Source organism: Sander vitreus, chromosome 19, assembly GCF_031162955.1.
Source record: "Sander vitreus isolate 19-12246 chromosome 19, sanVit1, whole genome shotgun sequence".
In the NCBI taxonomy this organism is placed as follows: Eukaryota; Metazoa; Chordata; class Actinopteri; order Perciformes; family Percidae; genus Sander; species Sander vitreus.
In genome coordinates this window covers 13,584,997-13,610,060 of record NC_135873.1, presented here as the reverse complement: position 1 = coordinate 13,610,060, position 25,064 = coordinate 13,584,997, and the positions used below count along the sequence as shown (strand labels likewise).

Below are 25,064 nucleotides of genomic sequence, written 5' to 3'. Positions count from 1 at the left end.
AACTTGAACTAGGTGTGTGTGTGTGTGTGTGTGTGTGTGTGTGTGTGTGTGTGTGTGTGTGTGTGCTTGCACACACATGCACATGCTCAAGGGTGTACATGTAAATGTAGTTATCTCTTATAAATATGTATGGTAATGCACGGGGAGAGGCTGTGAATAAAACATGGGGACAGGTGATGGTAGCTCTACTATACTCTTTATGGATGTTAATCTCTGAGGCTGTGATTGTGAGGACTTCACAATATCCTGTTCAAATGTCACTGCATTTTGCGGTTATGTTAAAGTGAATGTGTGCTGTATTACTATCCTTTATGTTAGGAATTACATTACAATATCACTTACTTTTGAATATTCTTTCTGTGTAAGGGAGATCTGTACAAGTTCTGTAATATAGTTTAACCATAAAAGGTTTTGCAATAAACTTTAATTAAAGGGCAACCTTAAGTTCTCTTTTTATAATAAAAGTTTCAAACTTTGCTGAGGACATTCGTATACAACCCAACTACTTTTAATTGTGGATGCATCACTCATTTTGATAGACGTGTGCTTTTTGGTTGATGCACGCAAACATCATAACCTGCTTATAATGACCCAGATAAGCTTTTCTTCCAGTTTTACAAAACATGATTAACATATCTGGGATACATCAGTATTATCTTGAATAGTGAGGTGAATATGCAGAGATTTCTCCACTTTTTGGGTTTTGTGGTAACATTTGGAATTTTGAGAGGAAATTAAACTTTGCTTCACTTTATATAATAATATTAAATAATGGTAGTAATATAAAATTGTGACTTTTTTTTATTGGAAGTTAATGCCCGAAGAGAGCTCATGCCCGAGAGATGATGTCTGCTAATCATGCAAAGTCATTTGTCTGCTGCTGCAATGGGTAACTTGCTGTTTGCCACCGGTCATAGATCAGGGTTAAGTGCTCTGCTTGCCAGCACTTCAACTGTTTTGATTGCTTCTGAAAAGAAACCGGATCTTTTCATAGTTAGTAATGTTAGCATCATGGTTCTAGGGATGACAGTCGGACTGTCTGAGAGCCAGTTGGTCTGTCGGTTCACAACTTTGGACCAGACTAAAATATCAAAAACTATTGGATGGATTGCCATGACATTTAGTACAGACATCCATGTTCCCCAGAGGATAAATCCACAACAAGGTCAACGTTTTCACTTATTCTGTAAAATATCTCGACATTGTTAGGGAGGGGGTCTCAATTGTATGTTGTTTTGTTTGCTTGTTGGTGGTATTTATTTTGTATCAGGGGAGGGGGGGAGGTGTATATTACTTTTTGTATTATATGTATTGTGTATGTATATGTATGTATAAGTATTATATGTGAATAATGTGAAAAACTAAAATAATAAATATGTTTAAAAATATCTCAACATCGATCAGATGGATTGGCACAACTTTTTTTTACAGACATTTATGGTTCCCAGATGAACAATATGGCTTTGATGATCCTGGCTTTTCCTCTAACGCCAACAAGGGGGTTGATATTTCTGGTTTTAATTGAAATCTCTCAATAACTATATATAGATAAAATGTATCAGTCTTGTCTTAAATAACAGCAAAACTAATGACATTCCCATCCCATTATAGCATACTAACACGCTAAGCTAAGATGGTGAACTTGGTTAACATTATACCTGCTAAATATCAGCATGTCAACCTTGTCATTGTGATCATGGTAGCATTACAGTAGAGCCTCACAGAGCTGCTAGCATGACTGCAGACTTAGTTTTGTTTAGTTGGATTTCCCTTCTTAAAAAATTCAACTACAGAGCATCTTGCGATGGGATAACACCAGCTGCGACGCCAAATCAGGCCAGGGGCGAAAAGTAGAGGGGCCCCTTCCCTACTTTCTACTCCCTACTTCCGGTGCCCTTGCTAAAACCACACCCATTTTGGAACTCAGCCTTCATTTTGATGTCAACTACATACATGTAAAGTTTTGTGACTGCATCTTGACCGGTTCAGCATTATCGCAGAGATGTAAAATTGCCTCTGTTGTAGTTGCTGCTATAGTAGGTATCTCCAGGACCACATTTTGCTGTGATGACACACACACACACACACACACACACACACACAGACTCACAAGGTGTCGCGGCTGGTAACAAATTTCTTCAGTAGACAGCTGGTTTTACATTAAGAAATCAATGTAATTATCAGCTTCTATCTATGTGGCCAATAATTCCCCCAACCAACCAATTCACTTAATGTCTGGTCTGGAGGCAAAATCAGACATTACAAAACACTGGAATAATAATACTGCTTTGTTGTGTGCTTTTTTTGGCTAGTCACATCATGGAATAATTGATGGATGATTTGTCTTGATCAACATTTTAATTATTGTCTTGCAGGGCAGGGAAATCTTTCTTATTTCCCGACACACAAAACCATTATCTCTCACTCATGATCATCCCCGTCATGATCATATTTAGTTCATATTTAAGTTCTTTAAAAGCGAAATCAAAAACACAAACGGGAGGTCACTCAATAAAAAGAAGGCGGCCGCAGACAAAGAAAAATGTCCTGTAGTGTGGAGGATTGGGATAAAGGACGGGGGGTGGGAGTCCCTGTGGACCCAAATAAGACCATGGCCATAATTTGATATAGTTTACTCAATCTCACTAATGCATTCTGCTGTATACATTTTCAGCTTGCCGCCCTCCTTCCTTCTTTCCTCTCCCGGCCTCGTCTCTGTCTCACACGCTGTTGCAGCCTATCAGACATGACAGTACCAGCTGGCTGCCGGCAAACTCACAGCCAGAGAAAGCTGTGTGTGGGTGTGTGTGTGTGTGTGTGTGTGTGTGTGTGTGTGGGCGAGGGTGTCAACATATCGGTCTTTGAAGGTGTGTGTCCATATTTCTGAGGTATGTATGTGGTTGCATGTGAGGCACATTATATATGAGTTTGTGTGTGAGGCGTCAAAAAGCAAACATGTTGATTTAATATCATGGAACCTGAGCCTGACTGATGTGAGTCACAGGTGTTTGGTGGTTACTTGGGGTGGGGCTAAGAGCAATATTTAATTCCTATAAAGATAGTTGTCAACACTTGCTTGAAGCAGCTGTGTACTCTTTTAGGTGCTTGGCATTTGCTTTTCTGCCTGACTCACACATTAAAAGCCACTTATTTGCCTTCCTTGCTGTGTGGATGTGTGCCTGTAAAGATGTGTACCCTTGCTTTTGTACTTCTCTGCATTTCACTCAAGTTTGGATAATTTATAGACACGTCCAATGAAAAAGAAGAAAAAGTGTGAGAGACCACCTATTTTTTTTTAACACACACACATACACACACACACACACACACACAAAGAAAATCAAACACCAACCCCCTTCTGTCTTGGCAGCTCGGTACACTTTCACAGGGCTTCAGGAAACATTTAAAGCTTATTGGAAACATTTGAGATGAACAGCAGATGTGTCTGTGATTTTGGCACTGTTCAACATGTTCACCCCGACCCCAACCGCCAATGGCCCTCATCACCTTTCTGCCGCTGCCCCCTCTCTCTTTCCCCCATCAATTAAAAACACATATTCCCTTCCTTCCATCTGTCCAGCCGTACCTCCTGTTGCCTTATAGAGTTTTGTCCTAGATATTCAAAGTGGAGGAGAAAAACATCACAGTTGGGGAACACACTCATCTCCCACCCTAAATCCCATCTAAAATGTGTATTTTTAGATCTTCAGTAAAGCAGACCTAAACATCATTTTTAGCTTTGAACTGTTCGGAAATGATTGCCTTGTATTTGAACTATCCTTTTACTTTTGTCTCCATTTGTCTGCCTCAATCGATCTTTCTTTTTCTTAGTTGATTTTTGCATTACAGTGAATACAATGTAAATCCTAAATCCCCAACATTAGAAGCTGATAATAATCAAAAAGGTCAAGGTCCTGGTTACCTTTTAAAAATCCCCTTAGGCTATTATGTGTTTTCCTTGTATTTACGGTCAAGGTTTGGCAGGAGATCTCCAGCCAGGGTGAAACTGGGGTTAAGGTAATGCTTCAGTAAAAATCATGGTTGCATCTTAGCAGCTTGCCCAGACATTAAGTAAGAGCCCTAATTTGAAAGGACCACAATGGAACTTGATGTAAACCAACAGGACCCTGTGGACCTGTCCAGACAGGACCTAAACTGTACTAGTTGAAACGGACCAGAGCTGATGACAGACAGGCAGACCAGAACTGACGAGAACAGGGGCTCACATGTTACATGCTGTTTGTTCTGTACAGACTCCAAAATGTCTCACGGGGGCACGGCGAGAAATTTAGACAGCGTTGGAAAGGGAGAAGGAGCAGAGGAGAGATGGGAAAAGTGTAGGAGTAGGGGTGAAGGAATGAGAGGAGGTGAGAAGCAGGGAGGAATTGGGTCGACAGTGAGTAAGGGGAGGTGGGAGAAGGTGGAGGAAAGGCCGGTAGAGGAAAGAGCGCTGTGGGAGGACACTTTAATATATTCATAAGAAAAGTTTGAGTCTGTTTTAGGTAGGTTTTTAACATTAAAGGGGTTCTGTCTGCTATATGTCCTGTCTTAGAAATGTCACTTCTCTTCCAGGAAAGGGAGGAGGACGAAATAGATATATGTGCGTGTGTGTGAGTGTGTGTGGAGCCCCCAGAGGTAGAAACTACTTAATCCTCAGGCACAGTGCCATGGAGGGATGGATGAAAATGGAAAGCAAGGAAAAGAGGAAGTTATGGGGTGAAAAGGAGTCTAAGGAAGCTGAGCTAATGTAGTGCGAAATGATATCTCTCATTCTAGAAAGAGCAAAGGGATAGAGAGGGTTGGAAAAAAAATAAAGGCTACAATATGTGTGAATAGTGTAAATGTGTGTTGAAGAGAAACTGAGAGAAAATGAGAGCAAGAATCAGGCATGGGGAGTGGATATAGCTCTAGGCCTGTTGGCAGTGACCATAACGGCTTTCATTGCGAGGTGTTGATTCTGTTGCCGAGCCCTTGAGCCACAAGCGTTTAACCTCAACAGTCAAGAACAATGGCTAACAGCCGCGTAAACGGATAACATGGGAGGTGAAATACAACATTTATTACCTAAGACAATGACATCTGGAGATGGAAAACTGAATCCGGGCTTGAGGCTTGAACAAGGTGCGGAGAGGTGAGGGGAAACAGGGCAGGGTGCAAGAGGTGAGATGTGGTGGTGCATTGTGGTTAAAGTGCATTACTTTATAAATCCCTAGATGCACAATCCTCTGACTGAGGGGCCTCTCAGGTTCCTAACCAGTTCCTCGGGGACTCGTTTAACTGCGGTGCAAGCCCTGTTTTTTATGAATCAACTGCACTGTAATATGTGTCATTTCTCATTACTGACGAAACTGACTGTGATGTGGTGCTGGGGGGTGGTCCCAGGAGGGGGCAGTGACTCCCGTGGTGAGGGTTAAGACTTCTGACGTTGCACACATCGACTCATCACCACTAACGTGCAGCCTCAACTCCATTAACGAATGTGTGTGTGTGTGTGTGTGTGTGTGTAAGTGTGTATGTTTCTTTTAAGTGTCCCTGTGATGCCATTTCATGTTAGCTGTAGGCACAGTTTGACATATGCTGTTTTAATGCTTCTCTTTTCAGTGTAGTTGTCTAACAATTAAATGATGTGTGTCTTTATTTTCAAGGAAGTCCGATAACTGTCTGCGAGGAAAATGTGTTTCTGTGTGTGCGTTTGCAAAAGAAATGAAAAGCGAGAGTGTCAGTGAGCAGAGTGCTCAGTGTGTGTTTGTGAGTTCTGCTGTGAATGTGTTGCACATAGTGCTGCTGATGGTTATCTTTCGGAGAGAGCTCTATTGATTTGGCTGGGGTAAATAATTGGTTGGGTCTACAAGCTGTCATGTTCGGCCTGATTGCTGAAAATTGGTGGTCTCGAGCAGTTATCTTCCTCCATATCCCTCTGTGATCCTTCTCTAGCCTCCTTAGTCTATCTCTACATTTATTGATTAGGACCCTATATGACCATTCTCCATCCTTCAATTTGGGCAATAATACTTGTCCTGAAGCCGTGTGTTACAAGTTATCTGCTCTCCACTCCTTGTTCTGGTGTAGGGGGAGGGCAGGTACAATTTAGGAAAGTGAAAAACAGGGAAATGAGGAGAATACAGAATGAGGACATTTGAAAGGGTCAGACATATTACAGGCTTGCATGGTGTGCCCTACTTTTTCTTGACAGTAGAATAGATTAATACAGCTACTGCAAAGTAAGGTGGTGTTAGAGTACACTGGCAGTGGGTGGGGATCACCTGCACATTTCAGAAAATTAGACATAAAACTTATAAATTTATCATAGTGTTACTGCCCATTCCCTAATTATGGTCTCAAAATGCAGACAGATTTAACACTAAATCACAACTAATAGGCTAAGTAAAAACTCCTCGGGGGGATTTGCCTGGAGCAAACTGTTACTGCTGGCTCTGGTGTCTATATCCTATCCACTGGGAAGGCTGAGTGTCAAGTTCGCGAGGCCCTGGCCCACATGCTGCAGCCTCTCCCAGGGTCACTGAGCTGAGGCGAAGAGAAGACCATTAGCGACCCCGCTTGAACGGCTTTGGGAACTACAACCCCAACTGAGCCAAGAACAAGAGGGTTTATTATCCAGGCAAACCCACAAAGCTCGCTTTTGAACACATGGAGAAACGCCTCATTTACTGCAACTGGTGGATTTTTGTTCGTTTTAAAAACTATAGGCTACCAGGCCCAACATTACATGCACACAATCCCTGCCAAGCTCATAGCGAACCGCTATAATATATCCCTAGGGACATTGTCACATTTAATTATGGTTTTGTAAAGCATAAATGTATTATGCCTGCATACACGATAGAGACACCACAACGGACTTTAAAGCGACCTAACCGTAGGTTTTCTCCCGTGGTTAGCTTCTAATGGATTCTACATTCATAAATATATTTTTTTTTTATAGACGAAGCTGCATATTTAGCTGTAATAGCCTATGCAGTAGCCTGTAACTGCAGTAAAACGAGGTTTAACCACGGGGCGATATGTTCTGCTTCGAAAGCGGAACGGGACTTTTTTATGGTGCTTTTTCACAGTATGAAACTTTAAACCCCTACAACTACATCTCACATCTCACTCTGAAGGTATTTTGGGTGACAGCTGTTTAATAAAGTTTTTTTGTTTTTCGTTAGCCTTAATTGCCACCGTTTATCTCAAACTGCGCTCAGTAGCTGCTTCAATGAGATGCCTGGAGGTTTCGGTTAAACAGGAAGCTTTTCCCGGGGTGAAGTTGAGGAAAGACGGAAAAACTTCCTCCGTGTGCTGCCACGTCTGAAACCCACTCCCGGCCCTTCCTGTGCAGGACACGGCTAAAAGCAGCAGCGGAGGAGAGCGATACACACACTTGAATTCATTAACGGTAAATTTGATCAAATACGCGTTTCCTTCTTTCCTTTACGCCTAGAGGTCTACGGCAATCATAACAAGAGTAGGCTGAATTCTAGACAACAGATGTTTGCCGTCACTCCTGTCACCAGCTCGGCAAAATCAGTCGGCGAGTCTAGGGTTTTTTGTAAGGCAATATAGAGAAAAGCTTTTGGAACTTGATCAAAGTGTCACCAAAGTGAAAACTCTGGTTTTCCCGCAGCGGGTGAGATAATAAGCATGTTGCCAAGTGGGGAGGAATTTACAAAATCAAGTTTACTACTGGCACTGTTTGAGCAGGGACTGCTGTTTGATAATATAAGTAGCCTAGTTGTAGTTTTACAGCAAAAGGGAACCCTTAGGCTGTGTTTATATTGCTTAATCTCAAATATGAACTGTGCAATAACACAAGTAGCCATTACACTGTTAAAATCTGCCAAAATATGTGTAATGAATAGAGCTTTATTCTTTGTATTATTAATGAGAGGAATTAATTCCCTTCATTCCTCTCATTGTCACACACACACACACACACACACACACACACACACACACACACACAAATAGTTTATATTTCTACCCCTCCCTGTGCTTTCCTCTAGATCTGCCATGCTGCTCAGGCTTTCTGTCTATATACTCATTTCTTGGCCAGTTCTTCTGGTGCAGGGCAGCAAGGCCAATTCATCCAAGAAGAGCCCTGCTGCCCCAACCAGACCTCCATCCCGCCCACCTCCTCCTCTGGGTGACCCCAGCTGGGCTCTTGGTCTGCACCTGTACCAGGCCCTCCGCTCTGACTCGGTCTCTGTAAACACCCTCTTCTCCCCTCTGCTTGTGGCCTCCTCACTTGGAGCGCTGGATGGAGGTTCAGCAGGTACCACTTCCAGCCAGCTCCAAGACCTCCTCAAGACCCCATCCCCCTCCAAGGCTGGAGCCCACACTGGGGATCTTCTGTCTGAGGCGTTAAAGAGCTTCACTGCAGCCAATGGTAGCAGCTTTCACCTGCACACATCCTCAGCTCTGTTTTTCAAGCAAGCTCCTCCATTTAGCCAGGCGTTTGTGAAGGAGAGCCAGGCTAGGTTCAGGCTGCTGCATAAGCCACTGGGAAAAGGAGACTCCACTGCTGACCTGAAGCAGCTCCATGGTTGGGCCAAGGCTGGGCTTGGTGGGCTGGAGGGAGCTCCTTTAGCAGCTTACAGCCAGGCTAAGGCTGGAGCTCTGATACTGGCCAATGCCCTGCGCTTTAAAGGTATGGATAAACAGTGCACAGTATACACAAAAATGTACAAGTGAAGTGGGCTTGTCTATACTCACTTGGTTGTGAAATAATAGTCCTAAAATAGTATGCAAACATGTCATCATTTGTCAGTGTCTCCAAAACAGTCTTAACTGTGACCCTAAATGATGCAAGTTTATAGCCAACTGAATATTTCATTATCCAGTGGCATAACTGCTTGGATATAGATACGTAACATAGCAGCTAGACTGAGTAATGCTGAAATAGACTGGTGTGCTTTGTAATTATGGAGTCATTTGTAACTACGCAATGCCTCTTTATTGATGTTGTTTGCTGCACTGGATGAGAAGTCTTAGAATATTAATATGGCATGCCTATGTACTGTTTTCAGTGTTCTCAGACAGCACTGAGAGGCTACATGCCAGTTTGCCCACTACACTGTGTGTGCCAGCATGCCCACCTGTGTGCAGTGTGCATGTCTGTGTGTGTTCCTGTGTGTGTGTGTGTGTGTGTGTGTGTGCATGCACTGGACCCCAGCTGGTGGACACAGCAGATAAAGGATGATTCTGGGGTCTATCACTGAGAGCGTATTCATCTTCAATTGGGGGGTGATGTGTCATCTTACATAATTGAGTAACAAGTGTCCAGACTCTCTCCCTCGGTGTCATGCCTAACATCTGGGCTTTGAGCGCTCCAAGTCTGCAGCGGCACAGCTTGGCTCAGATCTGTTCTTTGTGACAGGCTGCAGTGGAGGAAACTAGTCACTGTTTCGGTACGAAAAGCCCCATCTGTGATATAACGGTTGCATCCCAAAAACACTGTGAAAGTATTAAAACGAGAAATGCACACAGTCAGTATTCAGAAACGGTGCCTTTAAACGAGCCGTCAGGACTTCTGTACAGTTGTGATGTCACAACTATACTATATATTGGTAGAAAGTGGCACTAAAGTGCTGTTATAGTCATTCCCCAGCTGCAAGGACGGTACAGAGACATGGAGAGCACAGATGCGCAAGAGCCAGAAATGCTGACCAATCAGAGCAGGTCTTTTTCGGGAGGGGGGTTTAAAGAGACAGGCGCTAAAACGAAGCATTTCAGACTCAGTATGAGAAATAATAATGTGTTTTTTGAACATTAAAGCATGTAAAAAGTGTGGAACTGAAAATTAGCATAATATGGGACCTTTAAAAAGTACCATTCAAGGTTAAAGAGTTAGAATATTGTAACTTTTATTTGGCTGTTGAAGGGTGTCAGTACAACTAGATTTTAGTTCATTATGAGTCAAAGAAATAGCAAATAGCCCATTTCCCATTTTCATGACAACTTTTCAGGACTATAATCTACAGTACCATCTCTCTTTTTCTCAGAGCAAAGTCAACATTCGCATGCCTGCTGATATCATTTTTGTTTGCAGTCTCCACAAAAGATGATGATGTGTTAAATATATCCTTCTGTTTCACTTTTTTGTGGCGTTTGTCTCTGTTTTTATGCTCTTGTCATTATTTATCATGTGTCTAATCTACCCCCTGTCTCTTCTTCCCATGTCTCGTGTTCACATCCTTATCTGTTTTTTTTTTTTTTTCCTCTATCCCTTCTGTTTCCTCCTGCAGGTATTCAGGCAAGGCGGCTGAAGTGAAAAACCGGTTGCCAACAGATAGACAACCTTTTGAAAATAACATTCCCAGACAGACTATACATTGATAAGCAATTTAATTAATTTTCTTTGTTTGATGTTTTGACTTCATTACGAAATTAGTTTTTCTGTGAACTGGCCCTCGTTGGTCGGTTCATTAATTTTGTGGAGAAAATATACAAATTAGATTACACAGCAGATTGCAGCACACAAATTAGATTACCTAAAATTGGATTCCTTTAGTTTTGATTCATAATTCACAAGTGGTCGATAGTTTGCTTCTTGCTCGTACTTGCTGCCTTTGGTTTGTTGTAACTTTTTTATTTGTCTTTGATTTCACACAATTCATAGTGTGTGATAATGTAATGGTTTTAGAGATGGTGCCGGGATTTCTTTTGGCACTGAACAGGCATCTGCTTTTTTTGCCCACTTTTGTTTGTTTCACTGTCGTCCCCTTTAGTTAATTATTGAAGGGGAGAATTAAAAAAAGCTCTTTGCGGTCCCTCCTTCCCTGGGATGTACACAGCATTCAGAGAAAGGGAAGGTCAGGGGCGATTAGTAGTGGAACATGTTTATAGTGGAGAGATGGTAAAAGCAAAGAAGTTGAATGAGAATGAGCAGTGTAGGGAGCGATGTCTGGGTGGGAAGGGGACAAAGAGATGCAAGTAAATAGCGAAAACTGAGAAAAGGAAAGAGAGAGGGTGGCCTACTGAGAGAGCGAAAGAGATTGACAGACATAGTGGAGGGATGTAAAAGGGCTACCTTGGGAGTTCCAGTCCACACTGGTTAATTAATTCAGGCTTTGTTCCTGTTTTAGACAAACAAACACTGCAGATGGAAGAAGAAAAATAAGATAGTGAAAAAAAAAAACTGTTGTGAGAAACTTATACACAGGATAACACAGCAACATGGGGAACGAGAAGAGGATAGAAAAGGGGATAGAGAACAACAAGTCCCCACATATTCTTACCTCTAATAATAGCTTCTGAAATACCGCAACTACTTGTAATCAAAAGTTGATGAGGGAGGAGAAGGGAGCCAGTAGGCCTCATTGATTCTTCTCTGGTTGTTGCCTTAAATTTACAGTATGAGTTGGTAAGTCTGTGAGCGATTGGAGTTCTCAGCTGCAATTGTCTCATTGTTGATTGATATAAATGGATTCAGGTTTCAAGTGATCTCTCTTGTTACAGTGCTGTCCCATAAAAGAAGATAATGCAGGGCGAACCTAAAGCTCGTCTAGACACAAGCCCACACGCAGAGATCCACAGAGTCTGTTGCACAGGCTGGTGAGGTCATTAAGTCGCTGCTCGATACAACTCAAACATACACATGTACACATACCGTGGAGAATTTATTCCTCATTATGACATCTTTTCAACAACACGGCTGCCACTTCAGGTAATCTTCAGCCAGTTGTTTTTGAATTCCAGCACGGCTATGTTTCACTCTCTGATGTTATAGCAAGCGGAGCAAATGTCTGTGACTTGCGCTAGCATGCCTGGAAGGGAGAATCACATGTCGTTCTGCTGTGACTTGTTAGTGGCTGGGGTCCAATTTAGGCTGGGTGGTTCTGGGAAAGCCTAGTGTTGTAATTGCTGTTCATTAATTGATCAACAAAAAATTAATTAACATTCATTTTTATAATCAATTAAACTATTTAAAGTGGCTCCAATTTTACACATCAAGTTCAGTTTAGTTAGTTCAGTACCTGTCAGCCTGTAAAATCAGTTGTATAATGTCTTGTGTGGCTCTGGAGCTTTCCAAAGTCTGAAGAAAATATCACCGATGAAATCACCAGGGGAGTAGAGTTGGAAAGAAATCCTACCAGGTTGACATTCATGGTTTTTAGTGAAATATCTCGACAACTATTGTATGGATTGCCATGAAATGTGTTACAGACATTTACGTCCCCCTCAGGATAAGTTGTAATAACTTTGTTTATCCCTTAGCTTTTCATCTAGGGCCATCATCAGGTCAACATTTTAATTTGTCCAATACTTTGGTGAACAACTAAATACCTCAGAAACTAATGAAATCTCATCAGCCTCAGCTGCACTTTGTTTTTAGTGCTAATTAATACATGTTAGCATAGGGCACCTGGTTAGCTCACCTAGTAGAGCGGGCGCCCATATATAGAGGTTTACACTTCGACGTAGCGGCCGCGGGTTTGACTCTGACATGTGGCCCTTTTCTGCATGTCATTCCCCTTCTCTCTCCCCTTTCAAGTCTAAGCTGTCCTATACAAATAGAGGCCTATAATGGCAAAAAAAAAAATTTTTTTAAGTAATTTGTTTAAGCAAAAATGCCAAACATTCAAATGAGAATATTTGGTATTTGAGAGCTGCTTTAGTCCGTTTCATATCATTTTAAATAGAGTATTTTGAATTGTGTGGGACTAAACAAGCAATTTAAAGATGTCACCTTGGGCTCTAGGAACTTTCAAAAGGTATTTTTCACAATATTTTGACATTTTAGGGACTAGCTGATTATCGATAGAGAATAGAGGGCTCTGCACTCTTTGTCCAGTGCAAGTATTTAATAATAGAGCCAAACAATTGGTCTCTAGGCTTCCAATAGGGCAAATGAGCCATTTGATATTTCTTTGGCCTTCTTGCACCTTAGTTTTGTGTCATAAGTGTTGTGATTGATAATCGATTAATGAAATCCTTGTTAGTTGCAGCCCTAGCTGGCACCAGGTGTCATTCACAAAGAGTCACATAAGTACAAGTCATAATCTGTCAACCTCCTCACTCCACCCAGTGTCCCCTGCACAATAGAATGGGCCAGCGGCTTTGGGAATGTGTTGTGAGGTTATTACAACAGTAATTCCACTACTCTCCTAAATTGACAGCTGTCAGGGGGTTAGCCGGGCCAAGTGGCATGTGGTGAACAGTGAATGGGACGATGTGGCCTTAAGGACCTCATAACTGCCTCAGTATAGCACTCTCAGCTCAGCATTGAGAAGGGTAGACACTTTTTAATGGCCAGTAGATATTGATGATTCATGAGCAGTGTCAGCCGGTGTCACTGTGTATGAGGTCTGTATGTATTTTATGAACATGGCATTGTTTAACCTAGTGTCTGTCCACCTTTTCACCTCTTTTCAATCATTCAGTATTTTCTCACAGCCTATTCATGTCAGGCGTTCTGCTTTCAAAATGGCTCTGTCCTCTGTGTTTGGCTGTTTGCTCAGGCCTCTGGGAGAGAGAGTTCAGCGAGGGGAGCACAGATCATCGTACCTTCTTGGGGAAGGAATACACCAAAGTAATGATGATGCACAGAGCAGGTAAAAAACACAGTCTGTCGCTGCTGTACTCCTGCCAGAAAATAGATGCGGCGAAAAGCTATTTGAGTTCTAAAATGGCTTGAACATCTGTAAGGTCCAATCTGCTTCTTTCCTATTTATCACTGTATACCTTTTATGATTTATTTAACACGCTTTTCATATTTTATGTATTGTCTTAAAACAACAACGGAGCAGAGCATATTTCTGCTATGACAGCAGTAAAAGATGTTGGAGGGATACATTGTATTCTATTTAATGTTCTAGTATGCCATTTCAAATTCATAAAAAATATTATTTCAGTGATCCTTTGTCATGTCTAAGGTTGCATATACATCATGTTTGAGTGGATTCAACCCAGCTCTGTAGTGTTTTCTCCTGTAATTCAGTTCAGTGAGAACTCAGGTGGCACCAAGTGACACAGCTGAAAATGCAAGTCTGAACTCACGTTGAAGAGAACTGCTGCAGAGAGCTACTGTTCTGAACTACCACTGAAAAGCAAGAATGTTCCATTATGACAAATTCTCTCCCTGACTCTGATCTTTCCTCACCTCTGTGCATGCCTCCGCCTGTCATATCCTCCAGGTTTGTACCGTCACCATGAAGACATAGAAAACATGGTGCAGGTTCTGGAGGCGCCTCTATGTGGGGGCAAGGCCAGCGTCGTGCTTCTAATGCCCTTTCATGTGGAGAGCCTGGCGAGGTTGGAGAAGCTTCTGACTCTTGAGCTGCTGTCCAAGTGGCTGGAGATGACCAATATCACCAGTGTGTCCATCTCGCTGCCCAAGACCAACATCACCAGCACACTCAGTCTGCAGGTTAGCACAACGTTTTATTCGTATTTGGTGAAGCATTTTTGAAATATCGGTATGAATGTTCACTCAAAACTTGAATGATGACTGTAAAGTTAAGGTAGTTAACTTACTGTACATTATTGTGATTGTAGCAAAGACTATAATATAAAAATATGGACATAGTCTCCGTGATGACACCCGTAGGTTTCTGAAGAGCCAAAATTAAGCTAAAAATGGGCAGCTCCCAGTGGCTCAGCCGTCGCCATCTTGGCATCGCTTGATGTCAGCTAATCCAAAAGTGGGGCTGAGGCGGACCAAATACAGCCTAGAGTCTATGCTCGCCTCCTGTGATGGTAGCCACCTGCCCGAATATAATTTAAACGGGTGAGTTAAAAAAAAAAAGACTCAAATGGAGGTCTATGGGGATTGATTGGCTCTCTTTTGGAGGCAGCCTCAAGTGGCCACTCAAAGAACAACAGTTTTTGTCTCTTCCGCTATGGCTTCATGGTTCAACACCAGAGGTTGCCGCCTGGATTGTAGTTGTACTAGTGAAATAAGCAAAACGATATCTTCCATTAAGATGGAATGAACTCGACCTTTAGTTATAAATCAATCACAGCGTAATACTTCTGTTTCCTTTATAGTATATTTCCCATATTTTGAGTCCCATATAGATCAGGCTAATACATCATGCCTGTCTTTTATTGCAGGCAGACTGGTATCTCTGATGCAGACTGCTCTGACATGTTTGGATAAAAGACTGATGTCTTCATCCTCACCTGATAAACGCTTTGAATGCGATCAGAGGGGCTTCTTTATGTCACTGACTTTACAAGATAGCTCATCTGTGACACCCTGTTCCATTTCAGGGTTATGTCTTTGAGCAAGGTACATGTTCTAGGTCTGTGGTTGCATCCCTTTTACTCCACCGTGAGCTGCCTGTGTGTACGGCTGCAGCACAGCTGCCTGAGCTGTGGCGCCTCAATTCCCCTCCCTAGAGCCTTGGCTGGCTCTGGCAAATCCTTGTGAGAGTGAACAACCAGGTGCTCCATCCCCACCAGACGCAGTCCATCTTGAATTAGCCTAATGTCCAGACTCACCTCACCTGCCCTAGCAACAGGATTTGTAGTTTTTCTTTGTAGGGGGATCTACAGGTGTTTCTGTGGGAGTAATACTGTTGAATCTTTTTTCTTTTAGTCCACGTTCCCTGCATTTGTATTTGACACTGAGGACTGAGGTGATATGCTTACACAGTACATTAAATGTGCAGTGGGGAAGCGCTTTCTCAGCTCTTTGATACAGTAGTGGAATTTGACAGAGTGGATCCCTGCATGCAGCCACAATTGTACTTTCTTCTTTTAGTTTCTAGCTTTCATTCATTACCTGTGTCCACACGCTGCATCATTTTTCACTTCACCTGATACGGTTTCTCATATCTCCAAGACATCCAGTCATCATTCTCATTGTTTCCTCGCCTTCTTCATCCTCGTCTTTTGTTTTTCCATGTCTCCTCTTCTTTGTTCTGTGCTTTTGTCTTAGCCACCTCCTTTTCCCAACTCGTACTCTGCTTATCTTGGTTCCCTTTTTCTTCCCCTTCAAGAGTATTTGTCGCCTCCTCTCTCTCTGTCCTTGTGCCTTGCTGCTCTGCCTCCATGTCGCACAGTGTTTCTCGCATGTCATTTCTTCCTCTTTCGTGTCCCTGTCCATGCATTCTTCACCTGTGACCTCTGTTTCTTGCCTACATGTCTTTCCTTTTCTCTTTTTAGTGCTCTTAGGAATGGAAGCAGTTGCCTGGCTTGCCCCTTCCAGTTCAATGCAGACTCTCACTCTGTGAGTTCAAATGTCACTCCTTCCCTTGAGGTGATGGGCACCCAGCTGTCACAGCATTGGGCTGCAACAGCCTTTAGCAGGGAATCAAACTCTGGCAGCTCGTAGGCTGAGAGGGGCCTCAGGATGACCGTGACCTGTAGCTCCTCGGTGGACTTCCAAAGCCTCCCACAGATTTCCTTTTGCAGGAGCACAAAGGTCATGCCACAGCCCAGCTGGTAGTCTGCCTGTATCTCTGCTTCTCTTAGCCCTTAGAGCCAGCAGGTAGCTGGTCTGAGTCTCAGAGGAAAGGAAGCCAGGAGGAGCAGCAGGCAGACAGACAGGCAGCAGCTTAGTGGCTGCTGATGCTAATGTGAGTGCATGGGGCGTGTTAAGGTTCACACAGGCCAAACCAGAGGCTGTGTCAGGCTGCAGACTGAAAGGTTGGAGAGTTGTCGAGCTAGTGTAAGAGCACGTATTTGACCAGGCCACAGGGTTCATAGCGTGGGGCAAGAGCACAGACTTGCTACAATCACACAGGCCTCCACATCTTTGATGATGTGGGACATGGCAAAAAGAAAGTTGCCTTTTCAAGCATATTGTGCTGACATTAGTTGCAGTCATAGTTCTAATCTACAGGTTCACTTTTTTTATTTGCAGTTGCCAAATAATGAACTCACTAGGGATGTCTCAGTCATTGTTTTTTGTATGTGACACACCTGATTTTTCACGAGCTGGTTCAAAACTATTAAAGCTATAGTGTGTAGTTTCTGTCCCCCCCCCCCCTCCCCCCCATGAGGAATTCTAAGTAATGACAACAAAACTGTTGGAGGACACTGAGGATTAAAAAAACATGGACTCTTCAGAAGAGGTAATGATCTTCACTCGAAGTTCTGCGCACAAAAGTTGCCCGGACGACACCATTTTGTAACGCAGCCATACTGAGAAATACAGAGAGAGTTTTGTGGAGCTGAAAGTCTTAATTAGCTTTGTAGCAACTCATTTGGCAATGGCTTGAATGAAACGGACGTTCATTATTATAAAAATGTTATGCACTAAAGCTTTAAGTTGATTAATAGATAAGAACTGTCACACTGTTGGAACTACAGAAACACTTGCGATTGTGCAGTTGTGTTACGAAGTGGAGGTTGTTCCTCACAAATGAGCTTTGTACAGACACCGGCTTGCAGAGAGCACACAAATCTACCAAGTTACATTTTTTTAGTTACTTAATATAAACCTTGACCTTCCAAGGGCAATGTTTGCCATTTAAACTGGCAAAAGCTCAAAAGGTGAAGCTGCTACATGAATATTTTGTATCCCATTCTTTGCTAATAAGAAAGACAGTGAAGGAAAGATTTTCTAGCTCGAGACTGGCTATAAAGCAAGCTTAGGTGAGCAAAACAGTAAAGAAAAGAATTTGCATTTAAGACAATGCCGTACCATTAAAATATCCTTCAGACATTCTTTAGTGCTCACTGTTACCCACCAGTAAGAGACAGACGATGCATTTAGATTGAATGCAAGGAAAAGCTAGCTAGCTGAAAACTGCCAGAAATTCCAACTTTTTCTTTTTGTCTCCGTGCGATTATTAAGTGGAGTCATACAACCTCTGGATCATTTATCTATTAAGTTGAAATATTTTCAAATTGCATGGATGCGCCTCAGCTCCTATCCCACAGCTTAGAGTGAGTTCACTTCTGTTTGCACCCTCTTGCATGTTTCCAGTCACTCTGAGAGAGAGAGAGAGAGAGAGAGAGAGAGAGAGATTGAACCTGAGAGAGAAAGAGAGAGAGAGATTGAACCTGACAGATACAGAGGGTATGTCAGTAAAACCCATTTCCTTAGGGCAAGGGACTGGAACCTATTACCATTTCCTCTGTAGATGTATATTGTAACCTCATCATGGACTGACGAAATCCACTTTGGCCTCTTTCTAGTTTAACAAACATCTCAGAAGAGTAGTGCTGCCATGTTACTCTGCTAGACATGCCCTGAAAAACAAGCTTTTGACATTAACATTGTCAGGACACACTGGGGAAGAGGCTGTAATCTAGAACTAAAGCTTGAAACAATTCCTTTTGACACAGCTACAAGTTTACCAGGGAAAGAGAAGAAATGTACTGTTGCACAAATCCTCTTTTGTCTCTGCAAGAGTTTGCCAGACAGAAAACAAGAACTTTTTACTCTTGTAAATAACTAAAAGTAGCTCCCATTGTGTAACCTAATTATGGACAAGCACTTGAATGTTTTGGCCTCGTCAAGAGCTGTCTGCCTCCGTTAGCTCTCTGAAGAAAAAAGAGGTGCATTTGAGGAATCATTATGAAAGGGCTAAATCTCGGAACAAGCTTTCAACCCACTCCGAGCTCATTTCATCTGTCTGTCCAACCCCTCTGGCCAGTGACATTCTGCTATGTCTTTTCTGACGATCATTTTTCCAATTGGGTCGGGCAAATAATTGCTCATCACTGTGCGTTAATACTGTTTACCACTCTGTCTGTCAGTGCTTTGGATGGCCATGGACTCCTGAGATTAGAGGACAGCATCTGGACAAATAGAAGATCATAGTTGTGTGTGTGTGTGTGTGTGTGTGTGTGTGTGTGTGTGTGTGTGTGTGTGTGTGTGTGTGTGTGTGTGTGTGTGTGTGTGTGTGTGTGTGTGTGTGTGTGTGTGTGTGTGTACTGTATCAACCCTAACACTAGTGTCCTCTGTGCGAGACAAATGAGGCCAAACTAAATCACGCACCTCTGGGTCATGTTACATGGATTTGCCACATCCAAACACACTCATTCCCTCACCACATCTCTGTCCTCTCTCTGTCATATCATTTTCAGGGATCTAATTCCTTTTTGTAGGTCTTACATGTGACTGTAATATGCCATCAGTCAGCAGCCACAGATTGGCTCTGCTGACCTAAATAGGATTGACATTCGGCAGGCAAGTGAGCAGAAGAGGTGGAGGAGGACGAAGGGGGGGTCAATGATTGCTTAGGGACAAGGTGGAAAGCGTCACAAAGAACTATAAATAGCTGCAGAATTCTGCCTTTTTCTTTTTTTCCGTCTCCCTATTTGTGAAGTTCTCCTCTGGTGAAGGGCACGCTGTGTCGGAGTCTGTATTTGGAGACGGAGAACCCTCTTAACAAGCCTGGCCCAGAGGCCACTGGATAAACCACACTCTCCCTCTGTCTCTGATCCCGTGCTGACCAGGCCTCACACACATACACACTAATGGTCGAGCTTGAGCTCCATTCTGGCTGTATCTCCAGTCGGTGACTAAGACATATGAGGGTGCACCGGAGAGCTCACTCAATCACGGCTAATGAGGTCAAAAGGCCATCAAATATTTACAAGAGCACACTCTGCAGTATACAGTGTCGAGGGACAGCTGTTTTAACCCAGCTACCACATCCCTGCATCATATGAATTTATCAGATGGGTTTCATGGCCATTCATTAAATCCCTTACTAAAAGCAAAAGCTTCTTTTTTTTCCTTTTTCATTTGTTGGAATAAAAAGCAATTTATGTGTATATATGTGAGCGAGTGAATGAGACAGAGAGCGTATTGACTGTGTAAAAGAGGTAAAAGCCCATGTAAATAAGATGCCAGTAGCAGTATTGTTGATGAGACTCAATAAAGAGATGGAGAGGCTTTGAAGCCTCAAGAGAGCCAATAGAAAGAGAGTTTTTTTTTAAAAGCCTGCATCTAATGTGTCCGTGAAATGGAGCTGTGATGATGCCAGTGCCATGTACTACATTCTTGAAACCACCCACACAGAATGTTAAGGGCAGTATTAAATTAAGCAGAACACATCTGTAGTTGTTTTAAGGTGGCGACAGCTTTAAAGAATCATTTGGCTGGTGTGATTGGTAAGCTGGAGGGAACAGGAGGTGTAAACTGTGCGGGGGCAGGGAGGTTTTAACCCCAGTGTTTTATGATTGTTGGACTGATCACAGTTGAGTTTGTTTCAGTCTGAGTCAGTTGATGTTGACCGTGGTGAGAAAATCATACAGTGTGTGGTGTTTTAAGAATTGAAATAACTTGCCTTCTGGTTCAAAAGATGCAGATGTTCTCATCAAGATGTGTTTATTTATTGGAAAAATAAAGAGGCAGGAAAAAAAACAAGGGGAAAGAGAAGGGGATGCTACAAAGGTCCCCACCAGAGATTTTGCATGTGCTGTAACCAATCCGCTACCGGACACCAACATATTTGATATTTACAACCGGAATTGGGACTGAAGACATCATATAGTAGAAGAAGTAGAAGAAACTGACCAACAGATAATCATTCTGCAGGTATTTTTGTAAACAAATTGTTTCAGTCGTTTCTCAAGCAAAAGTGTCCCTATAGTCCCTAGCTCCAGCTTCTTATTTGTGAGGATTTGCTGGTTTTCTCTGTTTATATACATATATATTATATTTATATCATTGGGGACTGGACATTTATGGAGATTTGGCTATTACTTGGCAAACAAGACATTTGAAGACATCATCTTGGGCTTTTAGAAATCATGATGGGTATTTCTTTGACTAATTCATGACATTTCATAGACCAAATGATGAAGCCAGAATATAATCAATAATTACATAGCTACACAAGTACATTTCATTCTACACACAACCATACAAGGCTTTTCATGGGATTTCATCAGTTACCTAGTGACAGGACTTGATTCAATCTGTCTTCTTTACTCAGTTGTTCCGCAAGTGCCCCTATTTGACTGTTGAGAAAAACATATCTGATGTTGGTAGAGATAGTTGTTGTGTATGGCGTGTAGTCTTTCCTACGTTTTAATCATCTTAAGGTCTTTTCCCAGTTCAAGTCTCATAGTTTGGAAACAGCAGCTTATATAAAACAAGCACTGTTTAGCAATAGTATACCTATTTGATCTCTGCTTTTCTTCTCATCTTTCTTTTTTTCCCCAATGTCATTATTAAGGCTGCTCTGCCTTTCAACATCAGCTGCTGTGACTCCTCACAGATAGAGCTGTAACACGTCCTGGCTGTCACAACTTATCCCCTTAAAACCCCCACAGGCACACCCAACAAGCTACTTAGTGGGCTCAACCATCGAGCTGAAATAATGTGATGCCGAGTGCTGCACGCCTGAGGGTTGATGCCATGCTACCTCAGGCCCAGTTATACTGCACCGCTGTAGGCCAAGTAAACACTGTGCGCGCACACACACACACACACACACACACACACACACGCACAGAGGAAACCACCAGCTGACAATGCCTGTGGCTCTCACTCGCATCAGCAGTCCGCCCAGTGCTGTTCCATCTAAGATTCATGTGGTGCTTCAGAGAGAAAGGGCAGCCATAGACCACCTCCCACAGGGGTTTTTCCCCATATAATGCAGTGCCACATCTATGTGGCGCACAGGGCCTCCATTGGCTCCTCTAACACCCCTGGTCTGTTTCCCAGCGTGCTGCCACGGGGTCCCTTAATTTTTAAACACATTATACCTTCAAAAAGATTTACCAAAAGCTTTTGCCTTGACAAAAGTCAGAGAGGAAGGCTAGGTCATGCGGTACTATTTATATGTTCATAGTGGCACCTGCACTCCTGTAGGCCAAGTGAGCTGGGTCTTCCTGGAATACTGTTCAGGAGAATGAGGAAGGATGGACATGGCTGACACAGAGAAACACAGAAACCAGCTTCTTTTCCTCACATTTGTCTGCAACAATCTGAGGAATCCACCAGCGTTAGGTTAGAAGGAGGGAGTGGAAAAACCTTGGAATGATTGCAGATGGAGAAGTTGAGAAAGTATGCATACCGGGCTGAGCCGGCCTGACATAGAAAGAAGGATGAGGCGGGGAGAAAAAAGACGCAAAGAGAGAGAGAGACAGAGTGGAATAAAATAGAGGCGGGCGGGGCAAATGAGGGATGGGGATGCCAGGCAAGTGGCAGAGCAGCAGAGGAAGACAGTGATGTAGTGGTAGCGAGTGGAGGAAGAGTGCAGGAATAATGGATGAGGACAATAGAATTGCATTAGAGCAGGAGCTGTGTATCTGTGTGAAGACGAGAGCTTTGCATGAAAACACTAGAATGGGATTGTCAGATGCCTACAACTGTATATACATCTACTTATTTAAGTTTAGGCATAAGCCAACACAATCCAGTCTAACTTCCTCTTGCATGCACATCTACATTTTTAAGTAGAGAAGCATACATTCTAGATGGATTACTACAATTGTCCATGTGCAGCATGTGGTTTTAGGAATTATGCAGTATTATACTGAGCTATAACATATGTGGTTTTGAAAAGATAACCAATGTGAGTAAGGCAGTACTCGCAGAGCATTCACATTTACCCAGACAACTCATCCAAGTGATTTACTCTTCTTGTCTGCAGGTAAAAGATATTTCCAATAAAGAGTTTAATCAGTGGAAGTTTAAACAATGCTAGAAAACAAGATCTTTGCCCACTCATCTCCCTCTGCAACTTTCTCTTCCAGCAGTGGCCCTCCCGCACATCCACACACAAGTCCACACAGTCGCACGCTCACACCCACACATGCTCTCATCTGGCCCCTGGAGAAGCCTGTCACTGTGAGTGGCCCTCTGCCATGGGAGGATAAGCTACCTGTCATGACGACGACTTTCTGTGGAATTCATATCAGAGCCAAAACAAAGGAGGTGCTGAGGTCACGGGGCATCACTCTTAAATTATTCATCCTCTGCTTCCTCCTTCCGTCTCCTCTGCTGCCTGTCGCCCACTTTGTTCTGCCAGCTCACAACAAGGGCAACTGTCAGCCTCCTTCCCATCTCAAATTTCTGTGATAGAAAGTAAATAAACATGGTCAAAACTCTTTTAGAAAAGTTACTGAGTGACTGTTTTGGACGGTTTTATGTGTACGTTAATCATGCGGCGAGGTTTAGAAAGGCAGTGCTTTTCTCCCAGGGAAATTTTAAAATGTGCGTTCCCTCCCACTCGTTGTTTAGTTTTCTTGTGTGCATAATTAATCAGCGTCCTGGCAGCTGATGGTTTGCAAACACTTACAGGAAGTCTCTATATGGGATGGCCTCACAGCTTTGGGGAAATTGATTCATGGCAGTCCATAAATTCCATTACTCTGTTTTCCCTTTCCAGAAGCAGTTGTCTGCTCTGGGCTTGACCGATGCCTGGGACCAGAAGGTGGCCGATTTCTCGGGGGTGTCGGACAAGGGCAAGGGGAAACTCCACCTGGGTGGAGTCCTCCATTGGGCTTCCCTTGAGCTGGCTGCTCAAGCTGGGAAAGGAGATGCAGATCTAGAGGAGGAGAACATAGAAAAGCCCAAACTGTTCTACGCTGATCACCCCTTCATCATCTTTGTCAGAGACAACACTACTGGAGCCCTGCTGCTCATTGGAGCTCTGGACCATGCAGAGGGAGAGGCCCTACATGATGAACTGTAATACCCACCAACATGTCTGTCTTCTTTTTTGGCTCTGTGTCTTACAAGCTCCCTCTCAAAGACGACCCACTGGTTTCTAAGTCGAGACATTGCCATTCACTGTGGCACCCTATCACATCAGACTACGGCTGGCTGTCATACATAGACTCTGCATAGTCCCGCGCTGACTGACACTGACATACCTGACACACCACACACACACACACACACACACACACACACACACACACATACATACAGACGCCTACATGGCATACATAAAGATACAGTGCAAGACATTACTGAAGTCAACGGATACAGCGAAAACACTTAACTTGAAGAGACTCCCTGCATTGTCTCTCTCACACACATACACGCACACATTCAAGGCCTCAATGATCAAGTCAACACAAACCAAAATAACAAAAAAGAATACTAACATACACACTAATGGTGGTAATGGTTAGAACACTAACATGCTGACGAGCAGAAGTGGCTACACTCACTCAACACTTAAAGCAGCATCTACAAAACAAACGTTAACGAATAGAGGCTTACAGTGACACTTGAATCCTCCCTGTCAGCCAAACACCAGAGCCTGAGTGAGCGAGTGAGTGAGTGAGCGAGCGAGCGAGATGACCGACAGATCAAGGGTGCCCATGCGCCCGCTCCCGAAGCTGACAGGGACCTACGATGGGGTCCCCTGGGCTATATCAGAGGAAGACTGATGGATCAGCCAAGTACTTATTGATGAGCCAGCTTAATGCTAATGGCTGTAATGACTCACAACACTTGTCAACAACACAGAGAGGACGGGGAACCTTTTAATCTCTTAATACCAGCAGGGATCAATGACAGCGCTATGCCGCTGGAAACAAACACGACTGACATCGCTCGATTTAAATGTAACAACTTAATATTTAGGATGATTACAGCCATTCAAAGAGGTATTGATTTTCATTTGTATATTTCGTTTTTTTAAAGCACCAGAGGAAATGGTTGTGATATGTGAATGAACCGCAGTAGCTACTGTGGTGTATGTAAAGTGTATGTTTGATATTTGATGAGGTGCATTTTTTTAAATAAATATTTCTATTTGATAGAAACCAATCAATCATCAAAACACATACTATTAATTCCATCTTTCTTGACAGCATTTTTTTTTTTTTTTTTTTTACTTCTACCCTGAAGCAAATTGGCTGACATTGAGCCTCAAGGGTGTGCTGTTCAGTTTTAAATCCCTGAACCAGCATCGGTTAATGAATTTTGAGGGGCAGCGCATAATAGGCTCGCAGTGCCTACTGTAGAAAGTGCACCAACAACTTTGTCAAAATATTCACTAAATGCTTCCCGACCAACTAAGGTAAATGTGTATCTTATATTGTGTGTTTTATTAAAAACACTACAACATTCACTTTAGTGTTGCGCTGTCCATGTGAGTATAAAACAATTGCTGTTTCCAGCATGATGTTTTTTTTCTAGAAGCTGTCAAAGTCTGGTACCAGAAAGTGTACTTGAAAGTGAAAATGTGTGC

The 25,064-nt window shown here is 42.9% G+C and overlaps 1 protein-coding gene across 1 annotated transcript; it reads left to right on the top strand.

Moving 5' to 3' along the window:
* The first annotated feature begins 6,876 nt into the window (after positions 1 to 6,876).
* On the top strand, positions 6,877 to 24,657 carry serpinh2 (serine (or cysteine) peptidase inhibitor, clade H, member 2). The gene is made up of 5 exons (XM_078276316.1): positions 6,877 to 7,396; positions 8,004 to 8,647; positions 13,461 to 13,553; positions 14,136 to 14,368; positions 23,247 to 24,657. The coding sequence occupies exons 2-5, from the start codon at positions 8,011 to 8,013 to the stop codon at positions 23,550 to 23,552; spliced, it is 1,269 nt and encodes a 422-aa protein (XP_078132442.1). The 5' UTR covers positions 6,877 to 7,396; positions 8,004 to 8,010; the 3' UTR covers positions 23,553 to 24,657.
* Positions 24,658 to 25,064: the final 407 nt, after the last annotated feature.